The 22018-nt window shown below is 45.1% G+C and overlaps 1 protein-coding gene across 4 annotated transcripts in view; it reads left to right on the forward strand.

The window, feature by feature from the left end:
* Window positions 1-22018, forward strand: part of LOC119403260 (diacylglycerol O-acyltransferase 1) — a 165161-nt gene that overhangs the window by 51922 nt on the left and 91221 nt on the right. For 2 of the 4 annotated variants that reach the window (XR_007417002.1, XM_037670207.2), the window contains exon 1: window positions 21548-21893. Coding sequence is in view for 3 of the 4 variants with exons in the window: in XM_037670207.2 (XP_037526135.1) it covers window positions 21669-21893 (225 nt within the window). In the remaining variant the exon portion in view is untranslated. Of the gene's footprint in view, window positions 1-21546; window positions 21894-22018 lie in introns of those variants that run through there. The other 2 variants (XM_037670214.2, XM_037670221.2) reach the window with 2 other exon arrangements.

Here is a 22018-nt window from a genome sequence, read left to right on the forward strand (position 1 = left end):
ATCCTCGAGGGCGGAGCTGAGCAGCGCGGCTTCCCAGCGTGCGCGAAGGCTGTCACTAGAGGCCGCTTTCTCGGTATTGGGACTAATCCCTCGGCATTCCCATAACATATGCTCCAGAGTGGCTCTGGATTCACATTGTTTACATTGGTCCGTTTCGTATATGTCCGGATATATGATGTGCGAGAGCGCGGGATTCGGATACGTCCTAGTTTGTAACCGCCGCCATTCGACAGACTGCTTTTTTGTCAATTTTGGGTGAGGTGGCGGAAATATGCCCCTCTGTAACCTATAATGTTTTGTGATGTCGTTGTATCTGGTCATTCGGTCTTCCCACTCCCATTCGTCTACCGCGCCGTCACGTCCGGAGGGTGCTGCGGCGGCACTTGAGATCGCAGCTCGGTCCGTAAGCCCTCGAGCCGCGTCGTGTACCGCGCCGTTGTTGCTGTCCTCCGCGAGAGCGTGAGCGGGTGTCCATGTAATGAATATATCTCTTATGCAAATAGAAAAATAAAACATTTCATTTTGTGTCACTTTTGTATTTAGTTGTCGCATTAACAGCGAAAGCAGTGAGGCACGGAATGCTAAATATTTTTTGGCGCGTTCTTTTCCGCGCGACTTTTTGTAACCACGAAAAAAAAACACGTGAAAAAAAGTACTCGCGCCTTGCGCTAAATAAATGTGAAAAATAATCCCTGGGAATTTACAGCTCATCTGAACTGGGGATAAAAGATCATTCGCATGGAGTCTGTGAGCGGACCGACTATTCGTCTGGCGAGGTGATCTGTGAAGACTAAAAAGTTGCCTTGTAGAAGTAACTGCATGGAGAGTAAATGTTAGATCCGGGGACGTTAGTCATTAAAATTAATGTACTTAAACCTGCGTCGCCTTGTAGAGCTTCTAGGATAGAAAGGACACAATGGCAGACGCCGGCTGCGTGAAAGTAAGGTAAAATAGCAATAATCGGACCACAGTCAATTTTCTTTTTATTGTTCAAAAAAGAAAAAGAGTGATACCCTGTTTCACAAATTGCATGGTTGAAAACAAATCTTGCAGAAAAGCCACCATCCAGAACCTTTTAACTGTCCATGGTATTGTCGTGCTAAAAAAAAAAAACATTTTAGACGACATCCTGGTTGGTTTTCGGTGAAGGTGGTTATTTCGGACGGCGGTGTATAATAGAACGGAAAAAAAATTCAAGGGGTGGCGGGGAGGCTGAAGCCCAATAAATCTCACCCCCCAGGCGACGCCCCTGGTCGGCGGTGAAAGACAGCACGAAAAATTTCGGGGGGGGGGGGGGCTGAAGCCCCATAAGCCCCCCCCCCCCCTGGCTACGCCCCTGCGACAGGTTTATGTAAACAATTGCCGATCGCGCTTAGCGTTTACGTCAACCCGTCACCGCTAAAAAGAACCGATTCCACTTGAAGTGGATTTAAATGCAATTTTTTTAAACTCCAACTTAATTGACCCATTTGTTGGACCAGAGAGGGAGAGGCCTGCTTATCATATCTGGTGAGTGCCCGTGACTGTGAAAAACAATGCAACAAAGATACTAAGTTAAAATTCGATATAACTATGCCCGATTTTACAAAGTGCACGATCTAACGAAGAAATTGTCATTACCAAGAAGGTGGTCATAGGAATCGATGTCGTCATCAACCCAAATTAATGAAGCTACCTTGGCACCAAACCCGATTCAACGAAGATTTCCCCCAGTAAATTAGTCAAAAAAGCGTGTATTTCGTTACAATTCTGACGAAAACGTGTTTCTCTTTGAGCTTGCGCTCTAAGGCCATCGCAGTAAAGCATCTAGCCGCCTTATTCACGACCCTAGTTTTATTTTAACCGTGCTGCACACCGTGCCCATGTATGCAACAACGGACTCAGCTGTTGGTAGCGCTCTTGCGTACCAGATGGCGCTAGGGGTGGCAGTGGTTTATTGTTGCTGTAAGTTCTCCAACAGGAACACTGTTGGGGGCACGGGCCCGGTGTGCCACCCCCTGGCTACGCCACTGCGTGATACTGACACTAATGTTACGCAGACAGTAACTTGAAGTAAACAACAAAATCCGCTCCGTTAATTACTGACTGCTACTTTGGTACAACGAAGACACCTCCGAACAACAATGACAGTGACAATGAACACTGGCGTAGCCAAGGGGGAGGGGAGTTGGGGGCGGGGTTCAAACCCATCCGAAATTTTTCAGCTTTGCATTTTGCATACACGCACACATACAAACGCACGCACGAACATACATAAAGGGTGGTTGAACCCCCCCCCCCCCCCCCGAAAAAATTTCTGGCTACGCTACTGACAAACAGCAACAGTCATTCTTGTCACCGTATGCGTGTTTTGTTGCGTATATTTTAACACACAGGGACCGCGTAAACGCCTAGCGGTGGCGCGATGATGATGGCTGGAAACGGACGAAATGGCGAAAAATAGTCACATACAGCCCTTTTGTTCCAATCAGGTTTTATTGAATTTATTGCAGCCTCGCATAACTGACTATATACGTATCTCACTGTGTTCTTTTATTTCTTAGTGCAAGAGTTCGTTTCTACATTTTACTGCTTGTTGCATTCCCTTTGTAACACTTCCTGTTCTATCAATGTCTTGTCTATTTCATTTTTTCCTACAGGCACGATGATATTTAAGTACAGATTTCTAGGGGTGTGCAAATATTCGAAACTTCGAATATTCAGTTCGAATTGGTCGGTATTCGATTCGATTCGCAAGGAACATTTACGATTCGAGGTATTCGAAAACCACAAAACAAGTATTGAAATCAGCACAAAAAATTGCATACCGGTGCTAAATTTCGCAAAATTTGATGCACAAATAGACAAATTAGTTTGTTGCCATCCCCCCCCCCCCCCCCCCCGCCATTGCGTTTTTGCAAATGGGCCAGTGTTCAAGTGCAGTGGCCAGAGCACGGCATTGTGCGTGAGGCCTAGTATGCATTGTTTCTGGAGTGCCGAAATTATACTGAACAAAACCACCGAAACAAATGGGGAGCCATTACAAATTTAAGAAGAAATGTCTAAAATAAGGAAATCCAGCATTATTCTCGATTATCCTGAGATGAAGCACCTGCAATGAATATCGCCGATCATTTGTCATTGCTCCTCTCAATTGAGCAAGCAAGCATAAAGGATTACATTATGACAAGATTCACGCATCTGCTCCGGTCTGTCTAGTGAGCGACTGTTTTGGTTGTCTGGAGGAGCGGTGACATGCACAACGGTGTCGCTGCTTCCCAAACATACTAAGCAGCTATCCATCCTTCATGACAACATTAAATAACGGCATGCTATCAAGAAACAGTGCTGTGCAGTGCATAAACTTCCTGTATGTTATTTGATGTATACAACAAAGTTACTGTCTTGTTGGCGAAAAAAAAAAAGTTTTTTCTTGCAAAAGTCAGTAGTAGTAGTAGTATTTGAAAAATATTCGATTCGATTCGCACTTCGTTTTTATTATTCGAATTCGATTTGAAGTTAAAAATATGATATTCGATATTTCACACACCGCTACAAATTTCACGCCAGGAGTTCTGATGATTACACATCAAATGGCAACTGAACCGCCACTACAAGAGGACAAAGGGTAGCCTTTAACTCGAGCCATTCTTAGCTGGTGAAGGGAGGCATCGCAAAAATATGCTTTAACATTGCCCTCATGAAGTATTTTACACATCTGGTTGACGTGTCAGATATAGCAAGCAACACGGCTCCAATTGTAGCAGCATATCCGACTTATGTCGCGGTTTCCTTAACGAAAAGTTTACTCTGGCGAACTAGAATAAGTCTAGAAATTTCCAGAATCGCTAGGTGTCCCACCTTTGAGAAGAGACATGTAGCAGTGGTCCCTTTCATCCAGCGTGTGTTCCACGAGTTGGAGAAAGTAACTGTGAGAGGGAACACACGAGAAGTTTTTCAGCCCCTTATAAGCTGGATAATTTGTGTAACAAAATAAAATCCCAAATAAGAAAGTGTTGGTGGAATGTCTGAAAAAGCACAGAAACGCATTTGCACAATGTAAAAACTTGTGTTATCTACCACATTCTGTTGTCTTGTGGCCTGTTTTATGTTGTGCACTAGTGATGCAGAACTATCGATGGTAAAAAATACTATCGATAGCACTATCGATTGTAATTTTGATGGTACTATCGATAGTACAAAATCAACAGCGCAAATCCATTGCAGAATAAACTTCGTTCCCCGCGCGCGTGGTACGTCTATGGAGCCGGAGGAGCAGGCTGAAGGGCAACAAAGTTGACATGTTTGTGTTCTTCACCTGAGTGCTTTGCTGACATATGATCATAAAGTCAAACTGTTCAGCTGTAGCGGAAAGGAAGCCTTCACATGTGGTGGGACTGCGCGGCTTCAAATTGATATTGCATTTTATGATTTGAAAATAAAAAAAAATATAAAGAAGTTAATTGTAAGGTGTAACTGGTTGCTTTTGGATACGAATTTATTGACGGATATATTCCGCCATTTTCACTGCGGAAATAATTAATTTCTCTCGCCGAAAATTGCTCATAAGTTAAGCGAAGCTGATAGTAAGCTATCGCAAATATTTTGGCAATATGGCCGGCCAGCAACAGCATCATTATTCACACCACTATCGATAGTATTGTCACGTGGTTGTGACGGTGAAGAATGCTGCAGCAAGACTATATTTGGGCGAACTTGTGCAAAGAAAATCAACTCAAAATACAAGCGATACACGCTGCGCACTGATAGCAGCGAAAACAGTCGTCGGCCGTCGAGTAATCTGATGATCGGTGGAATGCGTCGTCTTTTATATATCAGTGATCAAACCTCCCAGCGTTATCGCTGTTGCTCGCGTAAGCTCTCGAATAAACTTGACTATTCGCGTCTGCGCAAAATCTTAATAGAATGATCTCAAACAACCGTGAAGCTTCTCAAACATTATGGCGCGGTCTGCGTCATACGTTAATAAGTCTATGTCGGTGAAACCTGAATACATCAAAACAAAGCAATAAACACGCGTGACAGTAACATCGCTAGTGATATATTAACGACGGTACTACCGATTGCACTATCGATAGTTTGTCGATAGTAGTACCATCGATAGTTTGTTTACACTATCGATAGTTTCAAAAAAACTATCGATGCTATCGATAGTCAATTTACCGATAGTTCTGCACCACTATTGTGCAGACCGGCCGTCGCATGAACGGCTGAGGGAGAATGGCAACAAAATGTGGAAAAGTGCCCGCTGACGGGTTTCTGGCGCTACAGTGCCAGAGGTGCACGTGCCGGCCTTATTGTGATGAGACTGTAGACGATATGAAGAAGTCTGAAATCACCACACTAACCATTAAAGCTGAACAAATCTTCCATTTCGGCTACGCATGCATTAGCAAACCCTCATTGTATCTCTGCGTAAAAAAAAATGATTTTTCTGTCTATGATGTGATAGTGCTCGCCTGAGCGCTCGCCCCCATCGAAACGCCACTGCCGCCGCGGCGTCTCTCATAATCATATCGTGGTTTTGGGACGTTAAACCCCAGATATTAGTGTATTAGTGACACAATGGCGGACAAACACGAGGAGAAGCATCGCTACGAAGGAAACGAACTGCAAACATTGCGTACGTTGCCCCTTTAAAAAAAGTATATATATATATATATATATATATATATATATATATATATATATATATATATATATATATATATATTTTTTTTTTTTTTTTTTTGGGGTCCGCCGTCTGCTCCAAGGAATGGGCGCTCAGCGGGATTAACTAAAAAACATTTATTAGTAGCAAGAAGGCATTAAAGAAAACGTTAAAGCGGCAAGGGCAAACATAAAACAAACTCAAGAGCCAGTTCGATGCAAAACTCTAAATGAACTTGTTGTTGGGCTAGTTGGTAGATCATTTTCAAAAGTTAATTAAAGCGCAACCACACGACACATTCACACACCCACACACCCACAACCCAGACATCAACCACGCACAGCGCTCACTTCCAACTGATTTATTGATCGGACGGGCTTGAATATATACATGTGGCACATGCGCGCATTAACATCAGATAAGGCCAGCACACACACAATCAAGACATACATTTCCTTCCTGCTCCTTCCATCTTATAGTCTAGAACTGATGAAGTGAAATTCTCTGGGAAACAGAGATAGCGACGGGGTGCTTACACAGCGGTCCTTGTCTTTTTCTATGTAAAATGCCTCTAACACTTCACGTGCAGTTTTTCTTGTGCTTCTGCCCAGAATCTTTGTCTCGGAGAATCCTGCGTCACAGCCACACATTATAGCATGCGCAACCAGGTGCGCATACTTGTCATCTCGTTTTATTAATTTTTGGGCGTGTTCCCTTAACCGGTCATTAACACATCTTTCGGTTTGACCGATGTACACCTTGCCGCAGGATAGGGGTATCGAGTACACGACCCCCGTGGAACATTTTACAAAAGGCCTCTCATGTTTCTTCTCGCAGCCGCGCTTTTTGCTATCGCAAATACGTTGGCACAACTGCCAGATTTTCTCGGGCGCCGAAAAGACCATCGGTACACCGTGCCTACCCGCGACTTTCTTGAGATTGTGCGAGAGCTTATGGATGTATGGCACAACTTGTGGCCTAATCCTTGAGGGCTGGGTAGCAGTCGTCGCTTCCCTTGTTCCACGTTTAAACTTCTGCAGCAGAGACTCAGCAGCGGCCGTGATGACCGATCGAGGGAAGCCAGCAGCCTCTAATCGGCTCACCTGATTATGAAAACTACGTTGCATGCTGTGTGGACAGGACTTCCTCAGCGCCGATTCCAAGCAGAGAGAGGCTACGCCCCTCTTGACATCTTTGAGTGGGCAGAGTCGTACGGCAACAGCTCCTTCTTAACACGGGGATGAAAAAACCAGCAAAAGTGTACTATTGTTTCGTACTATTGTTAGTGAAGGGGGATCCTGGCAAATTAATGTTAGTAGATTTCTTCAGAGCAAGCTTAAGAAGCTTGCGGTGAATGATCCTTTCCGAACTAAGGGATCTAGTGATGTGTGCAACTTTTTGCGGTCTCGTAATGGTACTTGCAACGCTTTCTCGGTGGATGTGGTAGATCTATATTATTCTGTACCGCATGACAAGCTTCTGGCATCAGTAAAATCCTGCATCGAAAAGAACGGCGATGTTCCTTTTATCAATGACGCAGGCGTTACTGTTGACAATTTCTTATCGCTTTTAGAATTTTACCTCAATGTTACCTTTATAATGTTTGACGAAAAGCCCTACCTTCAGCGGCAGGGAATCTGCATTGGTTCGTGTGTCGCGCCGGTTCTCTGCGATATCTTTTTGGCTGAAGTAGATGGGGACTTGGATAATGCTTTTAAAGGGGGGGGAGGTTTTAAAGGTTTTTAGATACGTAGATGATTTTTTAATTCTTTTACAGGGAGACCTTACATTTAGAGCACTGCACGGGCCGGGATTTTCGGCCCGGGCCCGGCCCGGGCCCGGAACTCGTTCAAGTTTACCCGCCCGAGCCCGGCCCGGCGATTCAATACACGACCCGAGCCCGGCCCGAACCCGAGAAAAAATTTCGCCTACCCGGCCCGGCCCGGCCCGACGGTAGATCAGGCCCGACAGAGGCCCGAGCCAATAATATAGGTGATGTTGCCAGAACGATGAATCTACAGCAAAGTGTTTTAAGTAGCAAATATCTACACTTTGCTGGCGAATATTTTGCTAACAATTCTTCTTAAACCTACGGTAATTTCGTGTAAAAAGGGGCTCACCATGGAAAGAGTTGAGTGGACATATTGGGTACAATGAACGTTTGTTCGGCAATGGTATAATATAGCTTTTGTTTTTTCTTTTTTTTGCTAATGCAATGGGGATCATCAAGAGCGTTTTGTAGCAGATATGGCAGCATGGAAAGTGATTTGCAGCATGAATTCAGTTTCGATAGGAAATGCAATAAAAACAGGAGAGAGAAAAGACAACGCTCTCATTGCGCTCTTTACTGAAACTTAAAACATGCTCTAACGAAAAAGCCAATCATGCACCTTTCTGGATATGTAACACATGTCTTCAGTACCTTGCCACAGCATGATGGAGGAAGAAAGCCAAGTTTATTACCTTGCTGTATGTACACTACCCTAGATGAAAATTATAACGAACCGTGTGCAGCACGTGTACTTTTAGAAATACGTATAGGCAGCCGAAAGGACGAAAAAAGTATTTGTGGTAGCATTCTTTTCATATATCATATTTATTTCAATTATAACCGCTGCTACTATATACAGTCCATAAGTCTTTTGTGGCATATTTTATAGTTTATTACTTCACGTGTTATTGTGCAAGAAATCAAATTATCTAGAGATTCCGGCTTTAAAGGGACACTAAAGGCAAATAACAATTTATGTCAGAGTGAAAGCCCAATGTATGACAACTTCTAAAACGGCAATATTATCAACAACAGTGCCCTACTTACCGAGAAATTAAGCTAAATGTATCACATGATGAGCGCCACGAGTGGGACATTTTCGAAGTGATCCCGATGACGTATGGAAGTCGGCCTACAATAAATCACTAGTAATCAAACTAGCAGCAGTAAAAAAAAGAACATTCCGAGCATCAAAAGACGTAATAAAATGCTGTTTATTCGTTTCCGCTTGATTCATGGAAAACAAAACCTCCGTGGCGTTGCCATGGGGAACGGCACGCGTGGTTCAAAGGTTCCGTTTTCTCCGAACTGCGCCTCGCCCGTCTCAGTGGTAGTTTCGGGATCACGTACTGCCGTGCGTGTTTTGCGCGCTCGTGAAAGTCGCTCTGACAGAAAGCTCGACAAAATGCCACATGCGTGTGATATTGCCGGATGCCCGAATGGTGCACAACGCCAGTGCTGCAGCAAGGAAACCGGTGTGTCTTTTCACTGGGTGCCGCGGAATGAACCCTTACGCTCGAAGTGGCTTAGTGTCATGCCATTGCGCCAGTGTGCTAAACAGTCAAAACCTCTGCGTCTGTGCTCGCTGCACTTTTGTACTGAGGATTACGAGACCAACCGCAACTTGGTGAAGGCTTTGAATGTGCTCATTCGAGCAAGTCTTTGCCGCAGCGCCGTTGTTGCTACTGTGGGTCCCGCTACTTCCGCTCGGCTGCTACTAGTGTCGGCGGCCACGCAGTAAAAGCGGGCAACGTTGGGCACGGTAGCAGTGACGTATGAAAGTCGTATTTTCAGGCGGGAGATTTGAAGCGCGCTAACGCGATGCGGAATACTAAAAACGTGGTTTTATTTCAAAATAAGCACTTCCTTGGCACAAAAGCAGCACTACGAGGTTTCTGGACCGCTATTTCAACAATCAACGTCGACTTAATATTTGCCTTTAGTGTCCCTTTAAGCACGCCATCCACCGTTGTATCACATATCCTGCCACGCTAAAGTTTCTCGCACTGCATGCGCTAGCCGCAGGGGGTGCGCATCTGTCTTGCGAAATGTGAAGGCGTCGGCAGTCGTTATTCTTAACTTCCACCACTGGAGCAAAATAAGGATGTCTTTGTGGACCTTTGCAGAATGAACGTGGCTGTGCAGCTTATCCCTTCATTTCTATCGTTCCCGAACGTCATGACACTCTTCAGTATCACCTATAAAACTCCTCTTTGAGGGCTTCTGCTTGCAGTTTTCAGCCGTGTATGTTTGTACGGCTTGCACCGCGCTCTTCTTTTCTGCCGTATGATAATGCTCTATGCCTTCCTAACGATGTTCTACTGGTAGGAGGTCACCACTGCACTACGCGGATAGGACTGACAGGAGGTGGACGAAGCGATTTCGATCTATTTTTGGTGTTCGTTACAGTTTGGTAATAAAGGCGCGAATAAGCTTCTCGACGCTTACTCATTGGATGCCTATGGTTCGAGGTGAAGGGACATCACCCGGCACGGAATTTGTAATTGCCTTTTTTAAAGCCTGATATTTCGTCAAGCGAATATATTTTGCCTCAGGCCTTATGCTGTTTGAACCTATGCTATTCCTGCACATTCCAACGGTGTTGTGGCAGTGCCATGTAGCTCTCACACTATACCTGTATAGCGCAGGGGACCAAATTTTTCATTTTCTCTATAAGTATGTTCTTAAGTTACACAGGCATGACAGGTCTAAAGTTTTTTTGTCGTGAGGCATCCCCTGCGGCCACCATGTGTTGATACCTAACCGTGAAACAAAAACTCTATACTTCAAAATCGGCGTTCTTTTTTTGGTCATGAAAGATAGGTATCGATATTGTTGGAATCCTGCCGCTAAATGCCCTTCAGAAACGACCCATACGTTACATATCGGAAAGCTCTTCTCTTAAATGGCAACGTTAGCTGACATTTGGTACGACCTAGCCCCTCTACCCCCCCCCCCCCCCCGCGCGCTTTTAGCTGCGTTACTGTTCTGGCCCTTGCGGGAGTAAATTTTCGTGAATGCGGCCCGTTAGCTGAGGTGGGTTTGAGACCCCTGACGTAGCGGATAAAGGCGAAAGTTCAAATGTTAACGAATTGGGCACACCAAGCTGACTGTGCACGTCCATCTCGCGTGACATGACCACCGGGGGCCGTGACGAAGCCACGGAAAAAGAATGTCTATGTTTAGGAATTCTATTAACGAGAGTCCGTGCAGGCCTTTCGTTTTAGTGGACGGCTGGAAACTTCAAAAACGTTTGCTCGCTTTGGAGCTCTGTGATCGCTCTTGCGATAAGCTACAGGTATATATTTATTATATTACACTGATTAGTGCGATTACTAAAGTCATAATGAATGAAAATAAAGCACAGAATATCGACATGTTAAATATATAAGCGTCTGGTATATCTACTTTTAACTCGCCTGTTTAAGATAAATCAAGTAGCCCCATATGCAAGGAACAAAATAAGTTCAGTACTTGTCTCTAATAAAATTTCTCTAAATAGCTTGCCCCACATAAATAAAGCATTCTTTTTTCGAAGGAAAATGTGAAACATATAGATATATGTATGCACAACGTATGTGGAACAAACATGAAGGGGCACTAGAAAGAAAAACAATTTCCCTATTATCAGTAAATTACTCTTTAGCATTTCCTTAATCCCCACACTCGCCGGAACAAGACTCTAGGTAAGTGAGAATACGCGCAAAAAGATAAATGCGGGTGGCGACGCCCCCTTTAAGTTCGCGCAGCAGACACCGCGACATCTTGGATTCTGACGGCGTCGAATGGGTCCTACGTAGTTCCTAATCACTAAAAATGAAGCACGTTGACCTCTGAGGGGGCCATAGACTTAACATACCAAGTTTGAGGAAATTTTATAGAGCCAATGTCCCCAAATACGACAAATACAGTTTGAAATCTGTGGCGTCACGCTCGGAGATTTCGGCGCGAAATTTAAAAAATGGAATTTTGACCTCGATTTTCTCGTCTGATAATAAACGTATGATGGTGAAATGAATGACATTCGAGTTTTTAGACTTCACTTTATCAGTCTAACCCAATTTAGTGCTTCACTACGGTGTCCATTTACGAACCCAACAAAGTCCTAGCCCGGCCCGACCCGAGCCCGCCATCTCAAACCCGGGCCCGGCCCTAAGCCCGGAGCTTCAGGCCCGAGCCCGGCCCGGGACCGCCTTGAGAACTACTTTACCCGGCCCGGCCCGGCCCACGGGCCGGGCCGGGCCCGGGTTTCCGGGTAGGCCCGAGCCCGTGCAGTGCTCTACCTTACATCCCCTGAAGCTATTTTAAACGTCTTTAAAAGACTAGGACGAGGCCTATCTTTCACGGCCGAATTACCGCAAGAAGCTTGTCTGCAATTTTTAGATTTGAGCCTCACGTGGAACGATGAGCACTTTTGCTGGTTTTTTCATCCCCGTGTTAAGAAGGAGCTGTTGCCGTACGACTCTGCCCACTCAAAGATTGTCAAGAGGGGCGTAGCCTCTCTCTGCTTGGAATCGGCGCTGAGGAAGTCCTGTCCACACAGCATGCAACGTAGTTTTCATAATCAGGTGAGCCGATTAGAGGCTGCTGGCTTCCCTCGATCGGTCATCACGGCCGTTGCTGAGTCTCTGCTGCAGAAGTTTAAACGTGGAACAAGGGAAGCGACGACTGCTACCCAGCCCTCAAGGATTAGGCCACAAGTTGTGCCATACATCCATAAGCTCTCGCACAATCTCAAGAAAGTCGCGGGTAGGCACGGTGTACCGATGGTCTTTTCGGCGCCCGAGAAAATCGGGCAGTTGTGCCAACGTATTTGCGATAGCAAAAAGCGCGGCTGCGAGAAGAAACATGAGAGGCCTTTTGTAAAATGTTCCACGGGGGTCGTGTACTCGATACCCCTATCCTGCGGCAAGGTGTACATCGGTCAAACCGAAAGATGTGTTAATGACCGGTTAAGGGAACACGCCCAAAAATTAATAAAACGAGATAAGTATGCGCACCTGGTTGCGCATGCTATAATGTGTGGCTGTGACGCAGGATTCTCCGAGACAAAGATTCTGGGCAGAAGCACAAGAAAAACTGCACGTGAAGTGTTAGAGGCATTTTACATAGAAAAAGACAAGGACCGCTGTGTAAGCACCCCGTCGCTATCTCTGTTTCCCAGTGAATTTCACTTCATCAGTTCTAGACTATAAGATGGAAGGAGCAGGAAGGAAATGTATGTCTTGATTGTGTGTGTGCTGGCCTTATCTGATGTTAATGCGCGCATGTGCCACATGTATATATTCAAGCCCGTCCGATCAATAAATCAGTTGGAAGTGAGCGCTATGCGTGGTTGATGTCTGGGTTGTGGGTGTGTGGGTGTGTGAATGTGTCGTGTGGTTGCGCTCTAATTAACTTTTGAAAACGATGCAATACTTCCGCGCCGGCCCAGCGTGGCTCCGGCGGACCGCACTCCGCGCACACTAGACGACAGTTCGCCGGCCACTCCCCTCGGGCCGCTTCCTGGGCTGGCTTATAAACTCTTCGAACATAGATGCCCATGCGCACTGACGCTCGTTGTTGCTTGCTATCACCGCTGCTGAAGGTGAGGGCGAGGGTTGTTATCCGCGATCCCCACAATATATCCCCACAATTACGGTAGCCAGAAGAAGTTCTCGTTATCATATATACGCGCGCGCGCGCGACACATCGCCTACCACTATATCAAGACGAAAGGGCCGGTAAAAGGCAAATACACTAACATTCAAAAACATTATAAGAAAAAGTCAGCAATAGCCCAAACAACATCTACCGCATGGCCTGGGATTGTAACAACAGTCCACAGATACCTGAGCACTAACAAAAGGTTAGTCAGAGGCCCAGCCGACGAGCCTTAGTCCTGAGAACCAGCTACGGGTGAACAGGGCAATAGGCTATCAGCACAAGCCTTGGTTACCTGGAATAAGGTGGAATTGAAAGAAAAAGCATGGACGGTTTGCACTGATGTGGCCTTCTCCGCTATCTTAGTGTGCTAGCAAGTCGTGAGGCTGCGCAAACAAACAAACAAACAAACGTTACAGCATGAAAGGCGCATCCTACGCTGAGAGACCAATCGGCAGCAGTGATAATCCGCTGAAAGACTGCCACAGTCAATCGCAAAGCGATGCACGCGTGATGGCACCACGTGCTTAGGCCACTGTGGCCGTCATATTTGGGTAATAACACGGTGAGAAGCTGCTTCCGTGACTTCACTCACTATCTATACAGGGTGTTTCAAGAAATGTGTCCAACCTTCCCAAAAAATCAGTAAAATGCGATATTTGCTCAGGGCTTTCAGAATTGCTTTTTCTGTAGTGGCAGGAATCTTAAGGTAGGTAAGGACATCATTTAGGAAAGTAATTAAGAAAGTTACATTAACTTTTTAATTCGTGGAGTTAGGTGATTGTGTCAAATGGGAGAATTGAAGTTCTTCATGCGAGGAACCCATCCGAGTTTTGAGATTTCGAAAAAGCGTCCTCTAGTAATTGTTGTAGCGTAATGAAATTCAACGAAATGCAACGGCTTTCAACAGCGAAAGCCATCGAATTCGGTTGAATTTCATGACTTTGTAATTATTACTAGAGGCAGCTTTTTCAAAATCTCAATGTTGCGATGGGTTTCTGGCACGAAGAACTTCAATTCCCCAATTTGACACAGTCACCTAACTCCACTAATTAAAAAGTTAATTAATTTAACTTTCTTAATTACTGTCTCAAGTCATGTCTCTAACCATCTTAAGATGCCTAGCTCTACAGAAAAAAGTCATTCGCTCATTTTGGACGTCTCAGAAGAATATGACAGTTGCGTTCTTTCATGTTTCTGTTTAGGTTTCGCCATTGAATTTGGTTGAATTTCATTACTTCGTAATTATTACTAGATTCCACTTTTTCGAAATCTCAAAGTTGGGTTGGGTTTCTGGCATGAAGAACTTCAATTCTCCCATTTGACACAACCACCTAACTCCACTAATTAAAAAAGTTAATTAATTTAACTTTCTTAATTACAGTCCCAAATAATTTCTTTAACCATCTTAATATCCCTGCCACTACAGAAAAATCAATTCTGAAGGCAGCAATCAAATATCGCATTTTCCTGATTTTTTGAGAAGGTTGGACACATTTCTTGAAACACCCTGTATACACTGTCATTATGCGAGTGGTATGTGCGCTGGTTTGATTGGTGACAAATTCACTATCTTTCAAACGACCCTTGCGAGTAATTTTCATTTCGTATCCGAAGCTTGTCGGTGCCGAAGCGTGTCCTTGAAGTAGAAATTTGGGAAGAGCGCGAAGTTGCCGCATTTCGACAAGCGCGCATTCTTTTCCTTATCATGTTAGAAGGTATATGACGTATATATTGGGTCACTCATTTTCCCCTTTAATGGGTTTTGTACTCTTGAACCTTCTTCACCTTTTGCACCAGCGTTCCCCTGCAAGCATCACTTGAAGTGCGAGTCAGACAATTGTTTATTCACTGCAGGCATTATTCTCCTGAAGGGACGTCTTCGTATTTTTGTATTTTCTTACTATCCACACAACTTCCTCTTTCTTCTGTTTGTGAGACACGCATGCACCCAAACGCACCGAACACACACACACACACACATGCACCCAAACACACACACACACACACACACACACCACACACCACACACACACACACACACACACACACACACACACACACACACACACACACACACACACACACACACACACACACATGTATATAATAATCTTCAAATGTCACACCGCGCACAGCTGCGAGACGGGCTAAATATATGGCGCTCTGTGATGTTCCAATTATTGTCCCTGCCCCACACATTTTCAAACAGCTGTGCGAGCTTGTTAATGTCCGCTTGCAGCTGGCTGCACTCACGTGTCAAATCAAAATTGCCAACCGCGGTGTGCTCTCTGCGTGCTATCTTTCCTGACTGGCCGCAATAAAAGTCCTTCCGTGCAGACAGGCGCCAAAGCGTCAGCCTGAAATGGGGCGACGATAAAGCAAGCCTCCTTCGACAGACTGGGTGATGGGGCTTAACCTCAAAGAGGAAGGTTTGTGACAGACGCTGTAGTGTTGGTCTCCGGATTAACTTTGGCCACCTTGGGGGTTCTTTAAACATGCATTCAAAGCCAGGTGCTCGCGCTTTCAATGCACGATATCGATACTACGCTGGAGCGGTTTATATAACGCCATTGAAATTCGAATATGCGTATCTCGGCGCCTTTGCGTGTATTTTGTTACGTGCTGTGTTGTCCATGTTTCTGATGTGCGCTGCCATAGGCTATTGTGACTAACCAACTAGCCCACTAGTACATCTTAAGCATGTACATCTCAAATTTGCTGCGAATTCTGTTATTTCTAAGCTATGGGTATGCCATACATTGTGACGCCTTACAGCTTTCCCGTATAAGAAACCGCTCTCTTGTTGCTTTTGTTGTTTAGTCTTTTTATAGTTACGTTGGCAGCAGCAAAGTATTTCCACCGTGACGTAGAGTTCGTGTGCAAACACGACAGGTGCCTTACTGCCATAGCATTCTTAGAAAGCATTGGTATTGTCTAAAGAAAAGATTCTGTATATAAATGAAGAAAAGGCGTACCTTAACGTCTACCAATATAAACTAGTGGTAAAGGTGAAGCGATATGCAGTAATAATGAAATACAGAACACTTTGGGTTGACAATAAACATACAGAGTGGTGCGCGAAAATTTGGAAGTGAATGGCACAAGCGCTAACTTTCGCGAATGCGTTCGCGAATGATACAAGCGTAACGTTCGCTAACGTTCACAAAACGTAGGTTTTGTCGGGGTCGGAAGTTAGGGAAAGATCACTTGGACGATCGGCATTGGGATTCCACGTAAGAACAACGAATGGGGCAGGTGACGTGGGTTGGGCTTCGTTGGATGTGAGAGAATCGCCGAGCGAAATTTGTTTCAAATAAATATTAGGACTACTAATCGAAAGAAATGGGTGGACAGTGCACAAATACATGTACCTAAAAATGCACCTAAAAAGCGTGGGCACGGAATGGAGGAAGAGATCAAGAAATTTGGCGACCACACTCAGGGTAATAACAAGTGTAAGTAGACACGAGGTGTCACAAGACACCTCGTTGTCTTATGACACCTCGTAGAGAAATTGTATGCAAAGGATGGAAGAAGAAAAAAAAAAAACGCGGAGGTAAAGCGGCAAAAAGAAATCGAAACAGAGAATCTGTTTGGTGACACAGGGGGCCGCGTTTTGCTATTCGAAGTCCGAGTTGGCTGCTTCAGAACAAAGACGTTTCTGGTCAAATATTCGCAACAGAATGAAGCACGTGTCTGCTGCAGCAAAAGTCGCCACATTTATGCAGTATCAGAGAGAGATAACCATTTTAATGAAGCTGGAGATGTTTGCCTGGCTGTTCGCCTGACATGCTACTCCAGGTGCTGGGTGACGATTATGATATATACAGTGATAAACGCATAACATATACAGCCACACAAGTTTACAAAGTTTCGTTCAGGCTCGTGGCCCGCAAGAAAGTCAACAGCGCTTTCGTGGCACGTAGCGCACAGGTGCTGCTTTGCCATGGGCCCAGAACATGTCGCAACTCTAAGCACGATCCCCGTTGAAAATGCAAGGCCGCCTTCAGAGGCTCTCTCTGATGCGTATCGCTTGCATTCACAAAGAACATGATGCAGATCTTCTTGGACGTTAGACGCACATTGGTGAGTCCGACAGCTTAATCTTGCTCCTGAAGTAGTTGGTGTATGCGACGTTTAGTCTCATGCGGTGCAAGCATGTTTCATCTTGTCTGTTTAGATCTCGCGGCATATCGAAGTTACACGATGGATCGGTCTTATAAAAAAGGTCCATACTGGTGATTAGCATCTGTCCAGATGGGTAGCTGGAGCCGCCAAGCGTATCCAGCTAGCAATACCGGTAGACGGCGTCCACATGTGAGGCTGTGTGAAAGGGGGTGAACGTTTAGCTGGTCAGCGATTGAGATAAGCAAGAGGCGTTTAGGGTATTGGCGGGAAAAATGCAATTAAGAGGCTAATATAACCAGAGTCCTTACAGGCATATAGTTAACAGTGCCTGATTACAACACGCTAGGTGACCACCAGTCGCCGCCCCGTTTCAAAAGAGATACCAATAAAGGTCACCAGCTGCGTAATGTAGACCTTTTAGAGGTAGAGGGCGGGGACAAGATTCTCCTTCCCCCTTTTGGTCAGTGGTAGCCGAAGCAACCTGACAAAGGAGGTGGAAGACAGGCACTGAAGGGAGGAGGGGGAAATAGCCCCTACCGCCCCCTGGATATGCCACTGATGGTCGGAGGGCTCCGCTGGCTTCCGCAAGCCCATTGGCTCTCCTGAGCAACGGTATCTGGTCCTCTCTCTGAGCTGGTCAGCAGTGTCTTCCACTGATCTCTATTTGGATTTGTTGCGTGGGATCCCATTTTGTGTGATGCACACTCCCATCTTATGTGGTACAGGGTTGGTGTTGACCCACACTATGGATGTATGACCCTGAAGGCTGGGAAGTGTATCTTGTGCTATTTGTCTCATATAGGACACCTGAACAGTAGGGAAGGGAGGTTGCTCACGGGGTTTGCGAGGTGGTAAGGACCAAGGGAAGTGTGCTGTTTCCCCCCCCAAAAGTGCATGACATACCACTTCAACCATAACCGCGTTGCTTTTTGTTTGAAAGAAAATTTGGTATCTACTATCGCGATGGAAAGAAACGCGACAGTGCGGCATAAACGCGATCCCCTGTTCGCATTTCTTTGCAAGTGGTTGTAGCCTGGCTGGTAATAAAAACACTGGAGTCATCAATGATATTTTTAAGGACGACTGTAGCGTCTTTTTATTGCCACCAAGGTAAGAGCGAGATGAAAAGAAATGCGAACAGCGGAGCGCTAACGCGGCACGCTGTTCGGGTTTCTTCCATCGCCCCTATACATTATCCACTATCGTGTTTGTTCGACAGAGGCAGAACTGCTGTAGGTTCCATTTGGGATTAACATATGTCCTTTCGGCCCCTTTTGGTTCCTTTCTGTCGAATAGCTTGATATTGGTAATACACCATCAGGAACCACCTCGAATGAAATCCTCGATATATCTGTGTTTGCGCCATCTGGACAAGGGGCCGTAACAGGCAGGCTCACCACAGCTGAAGGCCTCTGGCGCGGCGAAGCTCCTTTCAAATCATTCGAAGTGCGCATCACAGTGGAAGAACAATACACAATGTGAACCGATTCTACAAGCCCGCGGTTATTTAACTCTTCTTGTACTTTAACTCGACGTTAAAACCTACGGGAGTTTGTTACTTCAAAGGCAAGTCTGTTAATAGGTATAATATTTGTGGCAGTCACGTTTAGCTTTTAGGATAGCTTGTTTAAGTACAACCGTGACAAAAATTAATTCTTGGGCACCGATTTAAAGTAACGGCGTTTTTTGTTGCCTCTGGACTCAACAATAATCGTAACAATAAACGGGTGGTTGTCTATTTTCCCTTTCTTAATAATCGCTCCACAAATAGCTAAATGTGGTATACCTTTAGAAGACTGCACCAGAAATAAAACTTTCCCGCGTGTTGACTGCAATCAGATGCAGCTATATTTTCATTTATGCGATGGAGGGGATAACGCAACTGCTGTGCACAGATTACGTTTAATGGAAACGATGATAGTCACCAAAGTGCTGGATAGCCCAAAGAGTTCAGCGGACCTCAGCTGTATCAGAAATATACGGTCGCTCTCCCGTGCATTATTACTACTACACAGTATATACACTCTACGACGAAAGCGAATGATTTGGAGCCATAGGGATTATGTATAGTGCAGGTTGGGTTTCTCTACGAGGAAAAGTTATACTAGGGGGCAAAAAAATGTTATCACCCGCAGCCAAACACTGAAAGTGCTTTCCGCATAAAGCAGAGAAGTCGCCACGACATCTGTGATTTGAAATCGCTAGGCAAAACAGTGCGTTCTATATGTCGGTAGTATAACCTGAAAGTGTGGTAATTCGGTCGCTATTATTAAATGGACATTTCTTTCTGTTTGTTGATAAGAAATTAGAGAACAAACTGCAAGATATGACGCTATAATTGTATAGTTATCGGCACTAATTAAAAATTGCGCTTACGCCTGTATATCCTAGTGCTCAGAACGTACTCGAATGAACTCATTTCGTAAATATCTTGAAAGTTTACCATCTCGTTTTAATCTCCTGCATCACCGTCGCCTTGAAACCATTTCTTTGCCTCTTGGCAGAATACTTTAAAAGGACTGAGCACTGGACGAGTCGGTACTCCCTTACTACGAAAAACTGCGCAAAATAAACAGGGACAGGGAAGACACTCGCGTAATCGCAATACGCACTTTCCTTGAGTACACAACGAACCAAATGCCGATGACAGCGTTGAAAAGTGGTGCACTTGATGCCGATCGAAGGTCGTACCAATGCAGTAACCATTAATGCAGCGTGTTACACTTGCTTTTTTGGCGTCTCCATCAAGCGAGCGATGTAGGTGCATCCACGCGTAATTGCATGATAGCATGTGTGGTTAACTGCATGGATCACACAGTGGAAACGTAATTTTTAAGCGGGGTATGGTAGGGTAAATCGGCCCAAAAGGTTAGTTCTTTCATTTCTTCAATAAAAAATAATACACACTCTGAGGAGCAAAACTGTGCATTGGCGAGCGCGTAGGAAGCAATTTAAAAATGGCGCCAAACGACGGGCCTCCTGACGGTTGCGGAGGTTTTTGAAATGTCGTTTTCCGTCATTGTTTCTGCGTGTATGTATTTTTGACATATATGACTAGATCGGCTAAATGTATTAATTTCCTGCCATTTTCATAAGCTTTGATTGCAATTACAGTAGGGATGCTTTTGTAGCATATTCATTGCTTTATTTTGCGAGCATTTTCCGCACGTGTCCTTAAAAGAAAAAAAGTGCGTTTTTCTCAGGATCAGTTTTTTTTTTAATTATCCAAACATGATCCACCTTTTCTGGAAAACTATCCGACCGATTGCGCTGAAATTTTCTCAGGTTATACTGCTGAACCTAAAACTTTGAAAATTTTATTAGTTATCTTAATGCACGTGACAAGTGGAGACAATATTTCTTTTTCTTGATATAAGTGCAGGAATTCGTTCTTTTAGCTAGGGATTAATGCCACTACCATGTGGAATTAACTTGCAAAATGCCACGATCATACCATTTTTCGTGTTTTTGAGAAAAGGTACATTTCATTTTACACTCTTACACTCCAGCATTACTCACTGTATTTGTTTTGCTTTGTGTATGTATATTTTTTGTTCCCACCGCCCTCTGTAATGCCTTTGGCCTTGAGGGGTAAAATAAATAAATGAATAAATAAAATTTAGTACTCAAATACAAAAAAATAAGAAAAGCTACGGGGTAAAATTTATGCAGTGTGAAGGCCAAGAGCTTTTAATGAACACGCAAGATTTCAAAATAAAATATGGAACAGTTCTTGAGACATGAAGCTGACCCCAAGATGGCCCATTTACCCTACCATACCCCCTAGTAACGCCCAAAACGGTGAAATTCAGCTATAAACCAATTGGCATTGCGTGTCATGCGTGTTAGGAGCAATATTGATACCCACCAAGCGTGTTACACAGGGAATAAGAGATTTTATCCACGTGATCAAAATTTTCGGTGTGCGGGAGATTTACAGCACACTATAAAATAAACATTCAGTAACACTCATATCTGAGACGACGTCCGCACAGAACTGACTGCCATAAAATTCAAGGTTATATTGTTTTCGGAACTTCCTGTGTCACCTTGCACTTCCCGCACGAGTAAAGCATTCTTTATTTATTTTTAAGGAAACTTGGTGAGGCTCCCGATAAGACAGTTGTGCAGTCCCCTAGTTTCCTCGAACTGTTCACTCACACACGGGCTCTCGTTCGTGACTTTTGCCGCGCGTTCTCCAATCGTTCGCTCGGCTAACCGAAAACGCGAACGGAAGCTCCGAACGGCATGTAGCGCTACCTAGGCCCCTAGCGGCCGCTTGCATGTATTCAGGACGCGTGCCCGGTCTAGCCTCACGGAAGGGCGCGCCGATACCGAAACAAACCATCAGCCGCGGCGCGGCGCGAGTTGATCGTCTCGGCGGTGCATGTTTTAACGCGCGGGCGGCCTTCACGAGAGCAGCTGCGCATCGCGTGCGTTTTCCTCGTGCAGCAGTGTGTGGCGAAGCGACCGATGGAGAACTGTAACGAGCTTTCGCATGTCGCCAAGTCGCCCCGCGATGCGCCCGTCGTGGGGACGACTGCGAACACGCCTGTCACCGATGGGTCCGAGAAAGTGACGAGAGGCTCTCCGACTCTTCTTTTACGCAGGATTCACAAGCCGTGCGACTCTTTATTCAGCAGTTCCCGAGGATGGACCAACTACCGGGGCCTCTTCAACTTTTGCATCATATTATTGGTAAGCCCCGACACCCTTCTTGTTTCCTTTCATTAAAAAAAAAAAAAAAGCGTGACGCCAGAACGCGGAGTAAAACGGACGCTGTGGGGGGCGCGGTGCGAGGCCGCGCTGATGACACCCTCTGC

Source organism: Rhipicephalus sanguineus, chromosome 1 (genome assembly GCF_013339695.2).
Source record: "Rhipicephalus sanguineus isolate Rsan-2018 chromosome 1, BIME_Rsan_1.4, whole genome shotgun sequence".
Lineage (NCBI taxonomy): Eukaryota > Metazoa > Arthropoda > Arachnida > Ixodida > Ixodidae > Rhipicephalus > Rhipicephalus sanguineus.